General features: G+C 33.9%; 3 protein-coding genes across 6 annotated transcripts; 2 read left to right on the top strand and 1 right to left on the bottom strand.

Moving 5' to 3' along the window:
* The first annotated feature begins 5,787 nt into the window (after positions 1 to 5,787).
* Positions 5,788 to 9,224, top strand: LOC109162072 (cell division topological specificity factor homolog, chloroplastic-like). 2 transcript variants are annotated; one of them, XM_019310731.1, is made up of 2 exons: positions 5,788 to 6,047; positions 8,343 to 9,224. In XM_019310731.1, exons 1-2 carry the CDS (start codon positions 5,943 to 5,945, stop codon positions 8,949 to 8,951), a joined length of 714 nt encoding a protein of 237 aa, XP_019166276.1. In that variant the 5' UTR covers positions 5,788 to 5,942; the 3' UTR covers positions 8,952 to 9,224. The 2 variants fall into 2 exon arrangements, with proteins under 2 accessions (XP_019166276.1, XP_019166277.1); XM_019310732.1 differs by having other exon boundaries at positions 5,788 to 6,049; positions 8,369 to 9,224.
* Positions 9,225 to 12,308: 3,084 nt separating this feature from the next.
* On the top strand, positions 12,309 to 14,417 carry LOC109162073 (eukaryotic translation initiation factor 5A-2-like). The gene is made up of 5 exons (XM_019310733.1): positions 12,309 to 12,537; positions 13,314 to 13,436; positions 13,561 to 13,617; positions 13,733 to 13,807; positions 14,054 to 14,417. The coding sequence occupies exons 1-5, from the start codon at positions 12,415 to 12,417 to the stop codon at positions 14,156 to 14,158; spliced, it is 483 nt and encodes a 160-aa protein (XP_019166278.1). The 5' UTR covers positions 12,309 to 12,414; the 3' UTR covers positions 14,159 to 14,417.
* An 860-nt stretch (positions 14,418 to 15,277) lies between these two features.
* LOC109162071 (glutamate 5-kinase) lies at positions 15,278 to 19,170 on the bottom strand. 3 transcript variants are annotated; one of them, XM_019310728.1, is made up of 12 exons: positions 19,060 to 19,170; positions 18,343 to 18,573; positions 18,035 to 18,132; positions 17,780 to 17,822; positions 17,552 to 17,613; positions 17,358 to 17,414; positions 16,864 to 16,899; positions 16,718 to 16,795; positions 16,250 to 16,316; positions 15,953 to 16,015; positions 15,689 to 15,789; positions 15,278 to 15,576 (listed from the first exon to the last, which is right to left on the bottom strand). In XM_019310728.1, exons 1-12 carry the CDS (start codon positions 19,103 to 19,105, stop codon positions 15,481 to 15,483), a joined length of 978 nt encoding a protein of 325 aa, XP_019166273.1. In that variant the 5' UTR covers positions 19,106 to 19,170; the 3' UTR covers positions 15,278 to 15,480. The 3 variants fall into 3 exon arrangements, with proteins under 3 accessions (XP_019166273.1, XP_019166274.1, XP_019166275.1); XM_019310729.1 differs by having other exon boundaries at positions 18,343 to 18,463; positions 19,060 to 19,166; XM_019310730.1 differs by lacking the exon at positions 15,278 to 15,576 and having other exon boundaries at positions 15,740 to 15,834.
* Between the last annotated feature and the right edge of the window lie 435 nt (positions 19,171 to 19,605).

Raw genomic sequence — 19,605 nt, 5'->3', positions numbered from 1 at the left:
ACAAATAATAAGAAAACAACATTTTTAGCTCATGAATTTTTTTCACTTTTAAAAATATAATTCATGTTAATTGATTTAAACATATTTAGTCTCTTAATTGTTTATTATGTTTCACTTTCAATTTTTAATGTTATATAATTATCAAACCCTATCAGCAATCTCTTTTTTATGATGTTACTTTTTTCATTTAGAATAAATTTGTTTGGTTAAAGTTTCATCATGTCACCATGAACGTAATTTTTAATAGTGAATATTGGTTATAATAAATTATAAGTACCAGGACTATGTGGTCTAATGGTATCCGGGTTGAACTTTCAATTGGAAGATTATGAGTTCAAGCCTCTGTGGAGGCGTTATTGGTTCTTTGTGTTTCAGTAGGTTGAGAAAGTATATGAACAGATACTACAATGTAATAGAGCCAGTAACTTTCAAAAAAATTATAAAAGTAACTTCATATGTTAATGAAATTTGATAATTATATAACTATATGGACTACAAATGCAACAGTATGAATAACAAGGAGCTAATTTTACTTAAGTTAACTTACATTGATCAAATATTCAAAAGTAAAACAATTCAGGAACAAACAATATTGTTTTAATAATAATAATAATACGGAGTATAATTAACAATGAATGTATGCTGTAGCTATCAATATCTATGCGTATTGGTTGTACACGCCTTCATTATAGTCCTAACAACAAACACGTACACCCAACTTGACAACATTGTAAGCTAGTTGTTAATTATGAATATTGGTATTATAATCTTCCTTATGGAGAAAATTGAACTCGGAGTATGTAATTATATACGGGTCAATAATCTCCATAAAAAAGGATGAATGTGAAAGGAGGATGATTGCACGGAATCAATACATAAGAAATAAATAGGTAGGACACAAGATATTAACGTGGAAACCAATTAATACGGTGAAAACCACGAGCCTTTTGGGGCTAAGCCAAGCCGAAATCCACTAAGTTGTAGGTGTAGTACATGTACCATGAAATAGAAGGAAGAAGGCAAATTATGTTGTGCATCCGTATGCACCATGCATGGTGCATACGGATGCAAAAACGACGTCGTTTTAATAAAACGCACGTCTCCCCTTAAAAAAAAATCAGGTTCGATTCCCAGCAACAACATATGAACTAAAATTCCATAATCGATGAACTATAATTCCATAATCTAATCTATGAACTAAAAATTTCAGAATGAATGAACTAAAATTCCATAATCTATAAACTAAAATTTCAGAATCGATGAACTACAATTCAATAATCGATGAACTATAATTCCATAATCAATGAACTATAATTCCATAATCTATGAACTAAAATTCCAGAATGAATGAACAATATAATGTTGTTGCTGAGAATCGAACCTGAATTTTTTTTAAAGGGGAGACGCGCGTATGTTAATAAAACGGCGTCGTTTTGGCATCCGTATGCACCATGCATGGTGCATACGGATGCACAACATAACGATTGAAGGAAGAAGGTATAATATATCTAGGGAAGTTTAATATTTGAGACTGGTGTGAATTCCCTTTTCTGTAGCTAGCTCGGAGCCTTTATATAATATTATTTGTGTAGTTGCAACCTCCCCATTAAGGCCACGTAATGTTCCTATTTTCTTGGCCTGACTCTTTCTCCTCTGACTGCATCTTCCCTCCTAAATCATAATAACAATAATATAGCAATATTATATTATTCCATCATCAATAATAATAATAATAATAATAATAATAATAATAATAATAATAATAATAAGTCAAATGCCATTTTTACTCTCATATTTAACCGCCCTAACACTTATTTAACGGAGAAGGGGGAAAATAACCACTTCAAAAACAATTAAGGGGAATAAAGTGGTTACATAAACAACACATGGGGGAAATATATTATATGTAAACAACACAGGGGGGAAATGTGTCATTTTCCCATTAAATAATTGCTCAAAGTTACTAAACATGCCACATGGAAAGTTAAATAAATAAATTAAAACGAACCACCAACACAAAATATGGCACAAGGAAAGTGAAAAATGATGACCATCCATGTCTAGTCTAGTTAAGAAAAGTTGTTAAAATTTGTTGTGAATTCGTGATCCACACATTTTTTGACACACATATAATATTTTCATTGATTACTAGTCATATGAAAATGTGGTACCTATCACCATCAACTTCTTAAGTAATCCAAATCTCCAAAGACTTTTCTCATATGGTGCATTGTTTTTTTTATTTATTTTTTAAATATACATATATCTCAAATATATATTTTTAAATAAGTCTTAAATATACAATACATTTAAAAAAATTATTTAAAGTAATATTGCTACAACACTATAGGGTTCAAATCCTACACTAGAATTGAGAGATTTTAAATGATCATAGGAGACGAATACTCTTATGCACACACATAGTGTATAGGTAGGGGTGGGAACTTGGGGATTGGTAGAGCGATGAGCAATTTGGACAGGTGTTCTTACTGTATTGTAGTGTAAGATGAGATACATAATATATAATATTTTTAAGAATTGTCTTCTGTAAAATAGTTTCACACAAGTTCAACCGGAATCTAATTTAATTATGTGAATGGAGGAGGGGTAAACCCGAGATCAATATCTGATCCTAACTGAGCTGACGCCACTCAGAGTTCCCAATTCATCACTGCGGAGCATTTTCTGGATAGCCGTAGGAGGACTATCAAACCACGTAATCGTCATATTCTCGAATCTAATTTAATTAATTATGCATTTGGTATGTCTAAAAAAAAAAGAATATAAGAGCAAATTAAATCTGGTCCCCTATTGAATTGCATAGTCATTTCACGAGAAATGCGAGGCATTTTTCTAACTTGTTGAAGGTGTTGGTTAACTAGCGCCACTCGTGCAAGGGGCCTCTCCCTAATTAATACTATGTATCTATCAAACAAATTAATTGGCCTGAGGCCTGACAACTTCAACTCAACATTTATGCTCTCATGCTACATTTTTGTCTGTGCCATTATTTTATAATGTCACGCCATAATATGAACACTCGAGATGAAGTTCAAAGAGACAATAACATTTTTACGTGTTGAATAAGCAATTAATGAAAAGTTACTTATCAATACTAGATAACAGACTTTAAAAGGCACTTAATCTTATCATCATCTAAGAATCACAATGAATTCTTAAGATCATAAGATACCGTTGTACCATAAGATATTTGACAAAGCATATTTAAGTGTAACTTTCTATAAAATGACTTTTCTCCTCTCATTTTTTCCTTTTATGTAACTTATGTTCATCATGTTTACATAAATGGTCTCACCTCACTTACTTGCAATAAATATTAAAAAAATCTAATCAAATAGTGTCACGTCAAAAATAAAAATTAAGAAGAATGTGTAGCATTATTCATTAAAGTTTAATGGATGAAATTTTTTATTTAAAACTTGCTTCTTGAGAGAGTGTGGTTTGATTACTGCCACAAATATTAAAAATTTTGATTTTGATTTAACTCTTTGTGCTCATAAATGTATAATTTAATGTTAAATCTTATAACTTAATTTCTGGGAGGAGTTAATTACCAATTTGGTCCCTCGACTATGAAGATTTCACTACTTTGGTCCTCGACTTTTAAAATTGACCAATTGTATCCTCGACTATGTCTTTTTTACCCGAAATTGTCGTAACTGTTAGACATCCGTTAACTCGGTCATCACATTCATCATTTTCTTTGAAAGTTAATTACTGAAATGGTCCATTGACTATACTGAAATTACCAATTTAGTTCCGAATTAACGGATTTCTAACGATCAGGACCATTTTGGATAAAAAAAAACATAATCAAAGATTAAATTAAAAAATTTTAAAAATTGATGACCAAATTAGTGAAATTCTCATAATCATAAGACCAAATCGGTAATTAGCTCTTTCTGGAAGTGATATACACAAAACTCCGGAACCCCAAAAGCTTTCCCTTTCAAATCTCAAGGACGGAGGGGAGCCTATCAAAAATTGAGAAAATGCACTTGAATTGTATGTATGTGCAAGTTAGTAGGGTTTCACATCTATGACGGACGCAGGATCTATCCATGAAGATGTAGTGGGTCCCGCCTCCCTCCCTCCATCTCCAACACACTAAAACCCATCTGTCCCCTTCCTGTTCCTCGGATCTCTGCACTTCCACTCCCTTCCCAATTATGTCATCTCTGTACTTTATTATGCTATCATAATCTATCCCCCTTTTTGTCATTTTACTCCCTATTCCAACCTTAACTGGGCTGAGTAAGCCCAACAATTAAGCCCCCTCTCTCTCGGCAAATTATGCTGTGAAACCGTGTCCACCTTGTAAGGTGGGCACGACTTTAAAACTATTATAATTGTGAATATAGAGTTAAAAAATTATGAACACAGAGTTCTATAATTGTGAATATGAAGTTCAAAAACTATGAATATAAAATTTTATAATTATGAACATAGAGTTTTGTAATTATAAATATAGAGTTCAATAATTATGAATATGAAGTTCAAAATTATAAACATAGAGTTTTATAATTATAAACATAGAGTTCAGTAATTATGAACATGGAACCGTGTCCACCTTACAAGTGGACACAGTTCCACAACATAACAATTGCTCTCTCTCTCTCCATGCATTTTCATTCATTATTATCCATATTTCAAGGTCGTATATGTTCTATATTTTATCTATCTGTTGCAGCTTAAAGAATTAATACCTCACCACCGATGTTCGATCCTTAATTCAAGTGAAGAGTTTAATTTGCTGAAATGAAAATTTTTATAATGAGGAATTCTCAGATGGCATGTAATGATCTCTCCCATGTGGGAGGTCATGAGATCGAGTCTCAATGGGCATTGTTGACTCTGTGTGTAGTAATAGAGTTGTTGTTGACTCTTTGTGGTTTATTAGGTTGAGAAAGTATATTTGAATAGATACTACAATGTAATAGAGTCAACAACGTTAAAAAAAAAAAGATAAAATAGTGTAATTGGATATTAATGTATGTTATTATTGTTAATAAGATGCTAACTACACTTTTACATGTATTTATTCTTCCAAAAAGGTTGAACCCTAACCCTAAGTGTCTCCACATCCCGACCCGACACTTTTACATGTATTTATTTCATATGTGGATTGTGGTGGTGATCTGATTTAATGGATTTGAAATTTTTAAAGTAAACAATACAAAAGAAAAGAAAATCAAAATAACGAATGTGGTTGTATCCATTCAATAATTTCGCAACTATAAAATTCTCTTGCGTTCAAATCTAAAAGCTGAAAAATGACAGTCCTCATTTTAGAAGGATTTATCTCATAAAAGGTCCAAATATGGACACAAAACAACCATGATTATAAATTTATAATGCTACTGTAAGAAACATAACAGTTGTGATTGTCTATGTTTGATCTTTTTTACTTGTTTAATTGTTTTATAAATTTAAGATTAAAATTTGTTTAATTTATCAAACAAAACCACATCTTAAATAAATACCAGGTTAGATAGTGTCACATCAACATTACCTAATTGAATGGGTAATATTAGGAATTTAGGATTCAATTACATTATTTTATCAATTTAGGATGCCTCGTTAAAACTTTGTTCAGTTAAATTATCCAATTATACTATTTATTCGATTTAGGGACAAATTTAATTTTTTGTTCCCTAAATTATGCAACGTAATACGAATATGGAAACGACGCCGCTATGAAATTCACGACAAATGAATTTAGCCCTAAAATATGTGGTCAAAATCTAAAAGAAGAAATTCGAAACGACGTCGTAGGCCGGGAGTTAACGGGAGCAGGGCTCTACGGCCTCTGCTTTGAACTGCGAACTCTCTCACTCCAAGCTTCAACTAATGGCAGGCACCTGAAAGCTCCATTTCAAACCCTATCCTTCTTCACTGAACAAGAGATCCGATTTTGAAAAATGGAGATATCCGTAGGGTTGCGGGTCTCCGCCGCAATGACTCCATTTCCAAATAACCGTCTTCGCCGGAGCTCACAGCATTTTCATCTTCTTCCTCCTTCCAAGGTTTGTCTCTGACCCTTTTTATCCTTTGAGGTTTCAACTCAACTTCTTTTTCATTTTTCGGTTCCACGTTTCCTGTATTTTCTCTAATGCGAGTTATTTTAGCTTTATCTGTGAATTATTTGAGCTTTTCTTCAATTATATCTATGGTTTTGTCTGTTTAGAGGACGTTATTGGGATGCTTATGTTAAGCTTAGGTCAGTTTTATATTTTCTGACCAGTCCGAGACTTGAATTTGCATGCAACTGTTCCTGCCCTCTGGAATGATCACGATTTCTATCTCTAATACTTTTTCCCCTTAACTACTTGGAAGGAATTGTAAATTCAATGGAAGAAGGAATGAAAATATCGTTTCTTAAGATATAGTTAAATTCGATTATCAATTTCCTTCCAAGGTTCACACTGTTCCAATTTGCTGCAATTCCAGTATCAAACACAGCCTAAAAGTATGGAGGCAATGGTTTTGAGACTCGTAGTTTCTGTTGTTCATTTCTCATAAAAAAAGCAATTTATACAGTAGTTTCCCTGTCTCATTTTTTAGTCCACTCACTTAGCATTGCCTTCCATAGGACTAACTTATGCTTTTACTCCTTTTTCTTTCTGCCAAGTGCCACTAGAAGCATTGCTTTCCTCAATTAGTGTGCCCACTATAGACAACACTAAATGTAGTTCAGAGACTTGTGCAAAAAGTACAATACAGTTAGATATAGTTATAAAATTGTGATGTGAGTATTGTCTAATATAGGGATATAGTTGTGATGTGTGTTAGACATATACAAAATTATATACATGAATTTTACATGTAAAGGATAATGAAATCTAACCTTCATAGCTCAAGCAATATAGAATCTAATACGTCCACCATAGTTGATATCTTTGTGTTTGTGTTGCCTTTGGAATGGTAGGACTGCAGGGAGAGAGATGTTTTGTCCCACACTTAACTCAGAACTTTAGATGGCTTATTTTGCATTAACTAAGCAGTGAGAGACTGAGAGTACCAAGGAACTATATATGCTGTATCCCATTAATCTAGGCATGTATTTGGTAAACTAAATACAAAGTAACATTTAGTTATTCAGTCTGGCCAAACCTCTTAACAAGCATAGTTATTGCACCAAAAATCCTCTTAATTAATATATTATACAGGAAAATCTTACAATGTGAGCATTTTCTTGATCATATCCTAGTTAGTAGCATAATTTTTTGGTTCACCACGTCTCATGACTTTCACTTGGGCATAATTTCTCGTCTGTTTGCCAAATGGTGACCATTTGATGCTAAACCTGTTTATCTAAAGAGGATATGTTTTTCCAGATATATCGAAAAACATATCTCTACCTTGTAAAGACATGAAATGCATCTTAATGTGGAGGTTGGTAAGTTGAAGGTCAATTGAGACAAGGTTGGACAACTGTAGCAGCAATTTGTGCTTGCCAACTATATGCCGTAGTAATGCTTTTGTAAGGGAATCATTAAAGCAGAAGCTTTTTAAAAATGTAATGAATCCCATTTTTTTTGAAGATTCTTAGACATGTTTCCCTTATTAATAAAAGCTTTATGCTTGATTCTCTAGGTTAGTATACACACTGTGTGAACTCTACATTTAGGTCATGGAATGTGAGATTACCTTGGGACTTGGGTAATACTGTAATAGTATTACCTTCTTAGAGGTAATGTGAGATTATGAGGATGTAAGATTACCTTGTATGTTTAGTTGAGATTGTGTATATGTAATATTAACATGTTTAGTTGGGGTTATGTTTAATGTGGCTGTAATTTAAGATTATTGAGGTAATTACATAACTTAACTAAACAGATTATATAACATTACTATATTCATACTACCTAGGTTATATGAATATGGTAATGTTATATACTCCGTAACATTATTGAGGTAATCACATTACCTCAAATCTGATGTGGGGATAATCACATAATTTGAACTAAACAAGTTATATAACATTATCATACTCACACTATTTAGGTAATGTTAGATAACTTTAACTAAATCCCTCCTAAGGTTAACCTTAGTAAGAACTTTGTTCTCTATGCACTATAATATTTGCATCGTTTCTTCTATTCTTACATTTTTGGCTATTGCAGGAATGCATAAAACTTACTAACTTGTGACCTATTAGCACCAAATTGCTTTGTGTGAAACTATTGTTTAATTTGTTAATGCATGTTATGCTGACTTAATAATCCAAATTTTGTGTAGTGCGAGCATGCTTTAAGACTCAGTTGACATGTTTATGTTGCTATCATAGCTGACCCTTCACGATTCTGCTGCATTTGCAGATAGATTATAGTGTTTTCCTTAATGGTGGATATAGTGCTTCTGAGGTTGTGCCTATAAGGTCTCGTTCAGCACGTGATGGCCATAGTATGCACTGCTACTCTGAAAAACCGCTGGGGGAATATAGAATTTCCCCAAGTTCGTTGAGCCAGGAGTTTGATGACTTCTTCCTTAATGCCATAAATTTGAGCTTTCTTGAACGCTTAAACTTGGCTTGGAAGATAATGTTTCCATCATCACTGTCAAGGAGAAAGTCTAATGCAAACATTGCCAAGCAACGCCTGAAGATGATCCTATTCTCTGATCGTTGTGCAGTCAGTGATGAGGCGAAGCAGAAGATAGTAAGCAATGTCGTTAGCACTCTCTCAGATTATGTGGAGATAGAATCTCAGGATAAAGTTCAGCTGAATGTGTCTAGAGATCCAGAACTTGGGACAATCTACTCTGTAATGGTGCCAGTTCGCCGGGTGCGATCAGAATACCAAGAAGACGATCCATCCGGGACAATAACGAATACTGAGTACAAAGATAATGGAGAAAACTCCAGTTCTGTTGATGTCAGGTTTGATTTCTACATTCCAACTGATAATTCCAGTCATTTTAGTACATGACATTTCTACGTGCATGTGCCCGAACCTGAAGAGGTGAAAAGGATAAAAGAGCTGAACTTGCATGGGAACTATTCATTTTCCTAACGTTAGGTGCTGCTTTTTTACGGATGGATTGCTAGCTTTGTATATATCTTAATACTCCTATTCTGGTGTTGAAGAATTTGCTAATCGCTGATGACTGGTTTTCCACACTTTTTGCTTACATTATCCTGGCATATTATTCTAAGTGTTTCCACTTGCCTAATGGAGTCACTTTGTGTTCTTTTTGGAATATATTCTTGACTATTCTAGATATGTGAAATTTTCACAACCTCACAGGTACCCTTGAATATATTTTTTTTAGTAAAAAAAAAACATAAATTTATTTTATTTTTGATACTTATACTATGAAATATCAAAAGATGCAGGAGCACAGGTTATCTGTTTTTTTTAACGTGAAAAATGCTTCGTTTTATTTCCCAGTTTTGATAACAGGATGTTTGCATCATAGGGGTATATTAGAATGTGTTTCCGATTAATTGATTGATTCTTTAGGTTTATGTAAATCATATACTAGATATATTTGCCTTTTCGAAAGAAGTATATATTCCATAGAGATAAGAAAATTTTATTATAATAATGGATAATGATGAGATAAATGACAGTGATTGGCGGCGACGCCTGTGAATTGTGATGGCTCTCTATCAGACGTGATAAAGAAATTTGCGGTCCAAATTCAATGACATTTTTTTTTCTTTTTCATTTTCTTTGCCATCACTTTCGAGCCATCCAAACACAACATAAGCACGCCAATAAGTACTTTGCTTCTAGGATGGAAAAACTACTACTTATACGTCGAAAGGTTCTTAACGTGAATGGTTAAAATCACTTTCCTAGTTTCCTCCAAGCATTTTCCCAAGAATGAAAGGATGACTTCACGTATCCCTCTTAAAAAAGAATAATTGTACACTACTTTTCATCTAAAGTACTTATGCTTAAAAAAATTCCATATTCAGACATTTATCACTTATAGTCTAATATTTCATTTATAGAGACATAATAAGAGTTAATACCATATGAGGTCCTCCGAGTATAGTGGTTTTGTCACGTTTAGTCCTAAACTTTCAAATTAACCATCTGTGGTCCTTCAACTTTCAAATTTAACCATTCGCGGTCCAAGTTAACCACTCATGGTCCTTTAAGTTTTGAAATTTAACCAGCTATGGTCCTCTTGAAAGGACCATGGTTGGTTAAAATTTAATAGTTTAAGGACCATGGGTGGTTAACTTGGACCACGAATGGTTAAATTTGAAAGTCGAAGGACCACAGATGGTCAATTTGAAAGTTTAAGACTACATGTGGCAAAACTACTATACTCGGAGGACCTCATATGGTATTAACTCGACATAATAATATTCATTTTTTTAATGGATTTTTATATCCACAACAATTACTACGTATAAGTAGGGGTGTAAACAAATCAAATAAAAAAAAATCGACTCGTGAGTCGAATTAGAATACGAATTCGAATACGAATCCGAATTCGAATACTTTTTTCGATTCGAATATTTTTCGAATACGAATACGAATTAGAGTGTATTTGATTCAAATAGTTTTCGAATATTTTATGCTATTTAAATATAAATTTTTATTACATTTTATCTTAATTTATTAGAAAATTTTGTAAAAAAAATTAAGTTAGGCATTTCAAATTCGAATATTCAACCAAGTGGCTTGTAGTCCACTGGTATCGGATTGCTCCCCTAAGTGGGAGGTGTAAGGTTCGAACCTCAATTGAGGCAATAGTGTGTATATGTAGGGTATCCCCCTTCTTTATAATAAAAAAAAAATTCGAATATTCAAGTCGAATCGAATATATTCGAATACAAATCAAATTTGATATTCAAATATTTTACGAATATTCGAATCGAATATTGAGATATTTGACTCGATTCGATTCGTTTACACCCCTACGTATAAGATATATAAGGCCATTATAGTTTTAAACGAAAAAAATGCTACTCTCTTAAACTAAAATAACTGCATATTGTGACATTGATTAAAAAAAAAAAACATGCTTCCAGTAAAAATCAAATTTATAATTTTATGATTACGAAGTCAGTAGTCTTAGATTAAATACTTATGAGGGGCGCTGAATGGTGCAATATATCCCCCATTCACATCGAGGAGAACTGCCCCTACCGTTGCCTTACCAGAGTCGTGGAGGAATCCGTCATCTACCCGGCAAATTCTTGGCGGTGGTACGGCGGTTGTAGCAGTAGCGGGCTAGCGGCAGTGGTGGTTCTCTGGCTGCACTTGGGTGTTCGGCTACTGATGTGGCGTCGGCGGTGGGTCGCGCATGACGCCATGCATGTATGGTTGCTGCAGCCACCACTAGTAATTTCCTCGGTTGCGACAGGAATGCATCCCATACCGCTCCGTTTCGTGCTCTCCAAATGTGATATAGAATTGATGCTGCATGTAATATTTCATTAAAGTCTAGAACATTTAGTAGCTCAGTAAACCAAATGTGAAAAATGTTTGTCACAATATTAGGAATTGGAAGGTTGGATTGCTCCCATATGGCCTTTGCAAAGTCACACAACACCAAAGCATGCATAGTGTCCTCTTGAGAGATCTCACACATGGCACAATTTGAATCCATATCCACCATTTTTATAAGCAAGTTTATAGTGGTAGGGAGGATATCACTAATACCTTTCCATATAAATGTTTTCCATTTGGGGGATTTTGAGACTCCATAGGGTGAACCATTTATTAAAAGCCTATCACTGTTTTCATAATTTTTTGTGATGCGCCAATAACTATTTTTTATTGGTATCATCATATTCTGGAGAAACAGGTATCTTTAAGATATTATTTACATCTGTAGGTTGAAATAAATCTGAGGATTGAATGATCCTAAGAATCAGTCTTTTGATTAATTAAAAAATATGAGATTCTAATTTCATAAAAATAAAAAAATTTTAAAATTTCTTTCAATCAAATGAAGAAATTTATTTACATTCAAAATTATGTGAAAATTAAGTGGGAATAGATCGTAATTCTCATCGACCAAACTTACCGTTAATTGAAATTGTTAGAAAAAACAGAGTATCAAATATCAAATCTTGTTGTAACCTTTTGAAATAAACGTGAAACACGCACTTATCGATCTCCTTAAACGACGGCGTTTGAAGATAAGTACTGAGCACAGTGATAAACACTGCGTCGTTTCTACGCTAAACCGCCCAAATAAATAAATATATAATAAATGTTTATATGGGCCTTTGGCCCTTCCCACTACAAAACAATAAAAAAAAAAAAAAAAAAATAAATGTTTATATTTTTCCCAAACACGACATTATCGGCTATTTATACGTGGGCACGCGCTCGATCGCAATCTATCCCGTCTCTATCCCTTCGCGCTCTTTCTCTCTAGCAAAACTCGCCGGATTGACTCTGGGAGACGACAACGACCACCATGTCGGACGAGGAGCACCATTTTGAGTCCAAGGCCGATGCCGGAGCTTCGAAGACTTACCCTCAGCAGGCCGGTACTATCCGTAAGAATGGTTACATTGTCATCAAAAACCGTCCTTGCAAGGTCTCCCTCTCCCTCTAGCTCCCTCTCTTTCGAATGAATGTTATTAATCTTTTAATCGACTTGTTTTCGTTTATGAATGGTGTTAGTTATGCTAGTTATGTATACTAGATTATATATAAGCTCCTTTAGGTTGGGAGAATTTTAATGGAATTGCTTCTGCATTTTAACCTTATTTCTTCAAGATCAAGAAATTGAGCCTGCCTTGTTTCTCTAGTAGCTGGGTGAATATCAAAAGTTGGATAGTTTAGTCAATTGCGAAGGCGATTGCTACGGAGTATATATGTTTAGTGCTTTTGCCGTTTGTTCTTGCTGTTTAGTAGCATCTGCATAGTTGAGGTTTGAATATTAAATGCAGTAGTAGATTGTGACGGTGTATATTTAAGGCTGATCACTTGCTATGATGTTAATTGGACCTATCTGGAATTTGGGTCTGCTTTATAAGTATTGGAATTTGTTAAAATTGTTCCAGGGCTTAGCTTGTGAACATTGCAACTTTTGCTGCTTACTTTCCTCCAAAGAATTCCTCATGGATAGATGAAAAATCATTATGCTAACTAATTCTGTGCTTTACGGGTTGCTTGATTAACAGTGCGGTTGTATATTTAAGTGTTGAGTGCAGAGTGCATATTGTTTCTGATCTTGATGGGTTTCTTTTGTTCTATTTGGTTTTATCCCTTGCATTTTGACTTGTATATATAGTTCCACAATGTAAGATATCTATTCAATAATTACTTGATTTTAGTTCTGTCCTAATATTTGGCACTTTGGGGGTATAGGTTGTGGAAGTTTCAACATCCAAGACTGGCAAGCACGGGCATGCTAAATGCCACTTTGTTGCTATTGACATTTTCACTTCAAAGAAGCTTGAAGATATTGTTCCATCTTCACACAACTGTGATGTATGCCATCTGCTTTTTGTTGTCTTTTGAGTATGCTGTTTTCCTTTGAGATATTCAGACTTGTTGCAGTCTGTTTTCCTGACACCCTATTATTTTCTATTCTAATTGTATTTCCTAATTGCAGGTTCCCCATGTTAACCGCACAGATTACCAGCTCATTGACATCTCTGAAGATGGATTTGTATGTTGCAACTCCCTTGCTAAGTTCATTATGCCGGTTTAATGAATGTCCCTTGCTAAGTTCATTATGCTGTTTTTATGAATGTAATATATTATTAATCTGGAAACTATTGCAGGTGAGTCTGCTAACTGAGAATGGCAACACTAAGGATGACCTCAAGCTTCCAACTGACGAAAATTTGCTTACACAGGTCAGTGTATTTTACTTTTTTACTTTTAGCAACTGGGCACATGAAGTTTCCTAATTTGGATCATATATGCTCCAGGAGTTTTCCTAGTCTGTCTAACATACTTGCCACTATGTTTTCTAAACATATTGTCAGTTTTATCACACACACACACACACACACACATATATATATAAACTTGAAGACTTGTTTTTATGCATCTAATTCATTGTACTGCACTTAATTCATGTTTTCCCTGAATTATGGCAGATCAAGGATGGATTTGCTGAAGGCAAGGACCTAGTTGTGAGTGTGATGTCTGCCATGGGAGAGGAGCAGATCTGTGCTTTGAAGGACATTGGGCCCAAGAGTTAGATTATTTCAGTGTCAATTTTAGACTCTGAACCAAGTTGTTGCAAAATTTGTTCTGCCAAATTCCTCTTTATTTGAATAACTCCAAAAATAGTTAGGCAAGTTTGGAATGTCGTTCTGTGTTCTGTCTGGTTTTTAACTCATTGTATTTCGCTTTCAATTCAGTCATTTACAATTTGGTCCTAACTGCAACAATTATCTGTATACATCCAGTGACTTCACATGTTAAATTTATAAAGTTTGATTAATTATATTTTTAAAATATGTTTGGTTTTTCATTTTCTTTTCTTTCATTATTAATGATTATAGTGTTTGGAAAATGGTTGAGACTTGGTCAAACAACTAAAATTAGTATTTGATAAAAATAGCTTATTGACATAGTTAATTGGTCCAATTGTTGATTTTCAAAATGCTATCTTGATCTGCGTTTCTCAACTTATTGTATTTTTCGTTTTAACACTTGATCGGAATTTTGAACATACCTTTAAATGTTCTCTTGTGCATAATTAAACAAGACAAAGCAATATGTTTTTCTGAGAGTTTAAAGGTTTTGTTAGAAACCTTGAAATACCATTGAAAATGGTAAGCTAGGGAAGTATGCTTACTTTAAGATTTTCGTAAATAAAACATTCCTTGGATTTCCACAAATATTTCATGGAATCCCAACTTTCAAAAACTCATAATAAAATGTTAAAAAAAAAAAAACTCGTAATAAAATAAGTTCAGTATGGAGAAAAAAATCAATATGAAAGCAAAACAATTTCACACCCTTAGGGATCCAATTGAATTATCATCTCATTGTCTTAATTTTTGTTAAAAAGAAACAACACAAATAACATAATGAGCAAACACTTAATACAATTTATATTACTAACACAATTTTAGTTCCAATTAAGGAATAACATCATTGACTTTTATTAAATTTTAGAGTTATGTTCAAACTTATAAAAAGAATTCATGTGATAATTAAAATTGTAACATAAAATTTTTATTAAATTTAAGTGTAATATTAATAATTAGAGTTACGAGTTGCGTATTACTCGCACCCGCAAAATCCCTATCCCATTACCATTCCTACTCTCTACCTTAACTATAGTGTTAGATTTTATAGTCGTGCACCTATAATGAGAATGCTATCAAACTAATGAGATCAAAATAACAATTAACTCTTTGAAATATTAAAAGATTTCAAATTTGTAGACATCATATCCTGAAGGGGAAAGGAATGATATATCCAAGCAACTTCTTCATCTTCAGTCCTATGGTATAAAGGAATCGATCCCACTCCCTCACATTTCACAACTTGTTTTCCACCTTTAGGTCTTCTATCTTACAAGTCGAATTGCTGTTCCGCGCCAATCATTAGGAATTTCGCCTCTCAGGCTTCCATCAAGGGCCCGGACTGAGTGTTCAGTTCCCACCTGCATAATCCATCCAATTTTCCGAGAACTCAAACGCCTACTTCAAGTAAAACAATGAAAGGGAGTTCGATCATTTCCTCGTTGTTATGTCAAAGCAAAACCTGTTTTTTACCTTCACAATGTATACATCGATTCCCAGTCTTGCAATCATTGCAGCTTCAGATATTTTGGTAACCATACCACCAGTTGTATCATGGGAAGCCACAGTGAATTCTGACACGAGCAGAATAAATCTCACATGTTAATCTCAGTTGTTGACTATCATCGAGAGAGAAGAAAGAAGAATAACGAGGAACAAATCATCTATAAAGTTCATCGTTTTTTGTCTGTTTCTACTAGTAAATCTCAACTTATATACGAAGGCCATTTCACTAACCTGGTTTGCCTGTGCCTTGTAAGGTTGGCTTCACTACAGACCAGCTCCCATCTTCACGCACGGCTGTAACAGACAAAAAACGCAGATGTATAAAGTTTACGCTCAAATTGAGTGAGTCTAAGAAGAGTGGATGGAGTACTTCAAATAATTGAATGACACTATTATTTGGGTATCGTTATGTGACAAGACTAAACCAAAGTTTTAAAAAATAACTCAGAAATCGTGAAAATATTTTGTTTAAATTAGCCGAGGAAAGTTTACTTCAATCAACCATACATCTCAGATTTAAATGCTCACCTATTTCTTGGAGAAGTACAGCGTTGGGTTCTGTAGGTGGGCGGTCATATACACCATAAACATCTGTCTATAGAATAAACATATAGGATAACACATGTAACAAAATATTTGCCTCATACAAGATGCTTAAAGAAAAAAATATTTGCATGAAAATATAGAAGCAGAACAAACGGGACATTAGGAGAAGGATTTGTGAGATTTTATATGATTATCCTACATATAATACACACACATCTTCATATAATAGCAATTTCCTTGTTTAACCATAAGGTTACAAGTTCGACTCCTAGCGGGAGTGACCTATTGGTTTTCTTGGTTTGAGCCGGTCAGCTATGGGCAACCTAGACTGGTTTACCCCCCCTTGTGGTCCGCTAGGGTCACAAGGCGGGATTTACTCAGTGCACACCCTCAGATAGTGGCTGCGGGTTTTCCTCATCATTCAAAAAAAAAAAAAAACAGCGAGGATACAAGGAAAACGACATATTCTGGCTTCAATTTTGCTGCCAAATGGCTTATGATCACATCTCCACTCAGTATAGTGCATTCCTGAAAATGTAAATACATACATCATAGTCCATACCATGTAAGTTGACAAATTAATACGTTGACCAAACCTGTGAGCTATCTAGTACTGCATCTCCATGCAAAACCTGAAATTTCAGTGAACAAATATCTTACTTATCATATTAGATGGGAACATATCAAAAGCTAAATCAAATTATAATGAGAACTCCCCAGAATATCTGTCAGCCTGCATATTGAATCATTTTGGATGTGATAACTATTACTGGTTATATGAGAATCAATTATCTAAATAAGTTCTCAAATCTTAAAATCAGATAAGTTAGAATCACACAAAAGAATACAAATCTAATTAGCTAATTTCATTCAGATTAGCATTTAGCACGAGTCGTTCACACCAAATATCTCTATAATCTTGAGTCCTCTGCAGATAAGGTAAGAGGCTAACCACGAGCCGTTGGTTCCCCCCGCCCCCACTTTTTTACCTTTAAAAATTATATACTTCAATTGACGGATGGGGGCAGTTTTGTAGCATATGAAATTTAAATTTATAATGAAGTTGCTCATTTAATGAATAGAAACTTACAGGGATGAGACCGGCATCAATAGCATTAACCACCATAGACACGTCGGCTGCATCCATCTGTAGAGATGCATAGTTCTCAGGTATTAACTAATTCATGGAAACAAACTTTAACCGACAAATAAATTAAACAGCTAAAGAGATAATAAAAGATGATCATATGTTTAACAAATACAATCATCTGGTTGCCTTCTGACATTTCTTTGACAAGTTGACCAACCACAAGAGAACGGTGACATTCCAATCGAAGGAATACCCTCTGTAAGAAAACAAAACCATTAGTTAAGAGATGCACTTGGTGGCAAAGAATAGTCGAGGATAAATTCTTTAAAGTGTGAACTAAAACACGAGGGTTTCAGCAAATTAGTAGATAGTCGAGGATAAATTGTTTAGTTGATTAGCTTAAACAAAACTAGCACGGGTACCTCTTGCTAGAGCTCTGACAATTTCAAGATTGAGGGATGTAACCTGACATCGGGAAAAGAAAAACACGAGAAAAATCAGACTCAACTTTCTGAACCTTGATGAATTTTTGTAAAGCTTTGTATGCGACTTTTTAAGAGAAGATAGGGAGGTAACTTGCTCCAAGATTAAACAATATGACATACATACGAGGCTACACCTACAACAGAGTCAAAAGGTAGACACCAGATTAAAGGGAATATCATAATTAATCTTACAGATATACGTGTAGCAACAAAACCAGCCTTGACAAGAGGTTGGCTCAACCCACCCTTATGAACACCAGATTTGCTAGCTTGGAAGTGTCCAAAAGAACCTGAAAGCACCACCATAAGTAGAGATATATACAACTGAAAACTGATGGTATTATCATAGAACCAATATTAGCCATCTATATATATGATCTTCTTTTTCAATCCAGCTTTATTTCCATTTGGAAGACTAAAGATATTGGGATAATTAAGTTCCACAGGAAAAATGTCTGAGGATACATATTTCAAGAAAGAGACAACCAAACACTACCAACCTGCCCCGTGAACAACAATAAAACTCTTGGAACCAACAACCGGTTGATCACTAAAATCACTGTTAACTGTTGGAGGTTCAGAGAATCCAAGCCTTTTACTCCAGTCCATTCCAGCAACTTTCTGAGAAGCAGAACCAAACATCAAACTTTGCCGGAGCTGTGATGAAACTATCATAAGGTTCTCCTCGTCTATGGTTTCTAATTCATTTTTACATGTAATGGCCGCTCCTCCTGAGATTACAAAAGATAAACACCTAATGAATTTATTTTTTTTTTTTATATTACCAAGTACCAGAATATATCAATCAACTAGAACCAAGTTATTCTTTTGTGTCAATTACACAATAAATATGCAAGAAATATACTGTAGAACGGAAACTTTATTGTTTCAAGATTCACACAGAGTAGCAATTGAGTAAAAGATTGCATTTTTATAAAGCATACCATTATGTTAATCCACTGTACACATTCTATCTTTTCTTTTTCTTTTTCAACAATCTTTATGGAGCTACATTTAATTTAGAGGTGCAACAAGAGAAACCCAGATATCGAAATGACAATCCACGAGAACAATTAAAAAAGAAAACCTGAAATACAAACAAATTGAAAAGGAAAATCCCATCTCTAGATTGGAATCGGATTCAGTTGATTGAATGCATAGAAAGAAGTAGAAATTTGATGGGATAAATTGAGAAAATGGGAGTGAAGATTGCTGACCGAGTTTGACGATGCAGCGGATGGGTTTGGTATTCTGTTGCTCCATATTGAACTTGTGTTGACACTGTTAGCGTTGGCTGCTCAAGGGGATCGAGTAACAAATACAAGGATGCTCTTCTTTATAGAAGAACGGTATTCTACCTAAATAATGTAATAAACATATTCTTATGTATGCATTGTAATAATAATAATAATAGAATTAATAGTAATAAAAATATATATATTTTTATGTCTGATTTTTTTTTTGGGGTGCTATTTACAATGTTAAATGCAGTATTTTTTTTTATATGTAAAAAGACACTGTTTAGTGCAACAAATATTATCTATTTTTATTTTTGAGATAGCTTCGCCAACATCATCTTAAAGGATAGGAACGGAGCCAGAAATTTTGTTGAGAGGGAGTGAAGAAGTATAGACAGATTCATCAATTTTTTCGAGTGAAGGCGAAACATTAAAACAAAAGAGATAATTAAAAAAAAAATTACCCAAAAAATATAGTCATAAATATTATTGGATATGGGCGAAAAATAAAACACATCAAAATTT

Source organism: Ipomoea nil, unplaced genomic scaffold (genome assembly GCF_001879475.1).
Source record: "Ipomoea nil cultivar Tokyo-kokei standard unplaced genomic scaffold, Asagao_1.1 scaffold2926, whole genome shotgun sequence".
Taxonomy (NCBI): Eukaryota; Viridiplantae; Streptophyta; class Magnoliopsida; order Solanales; family Convolvulaceae; genus Ipomoea; species Ipomoea nil.
The sequence above is the reverse complement of the archived record's forward strand: the minus strand, read 5'-3'. Positions and strand labels throughout refer to the sequence as shown.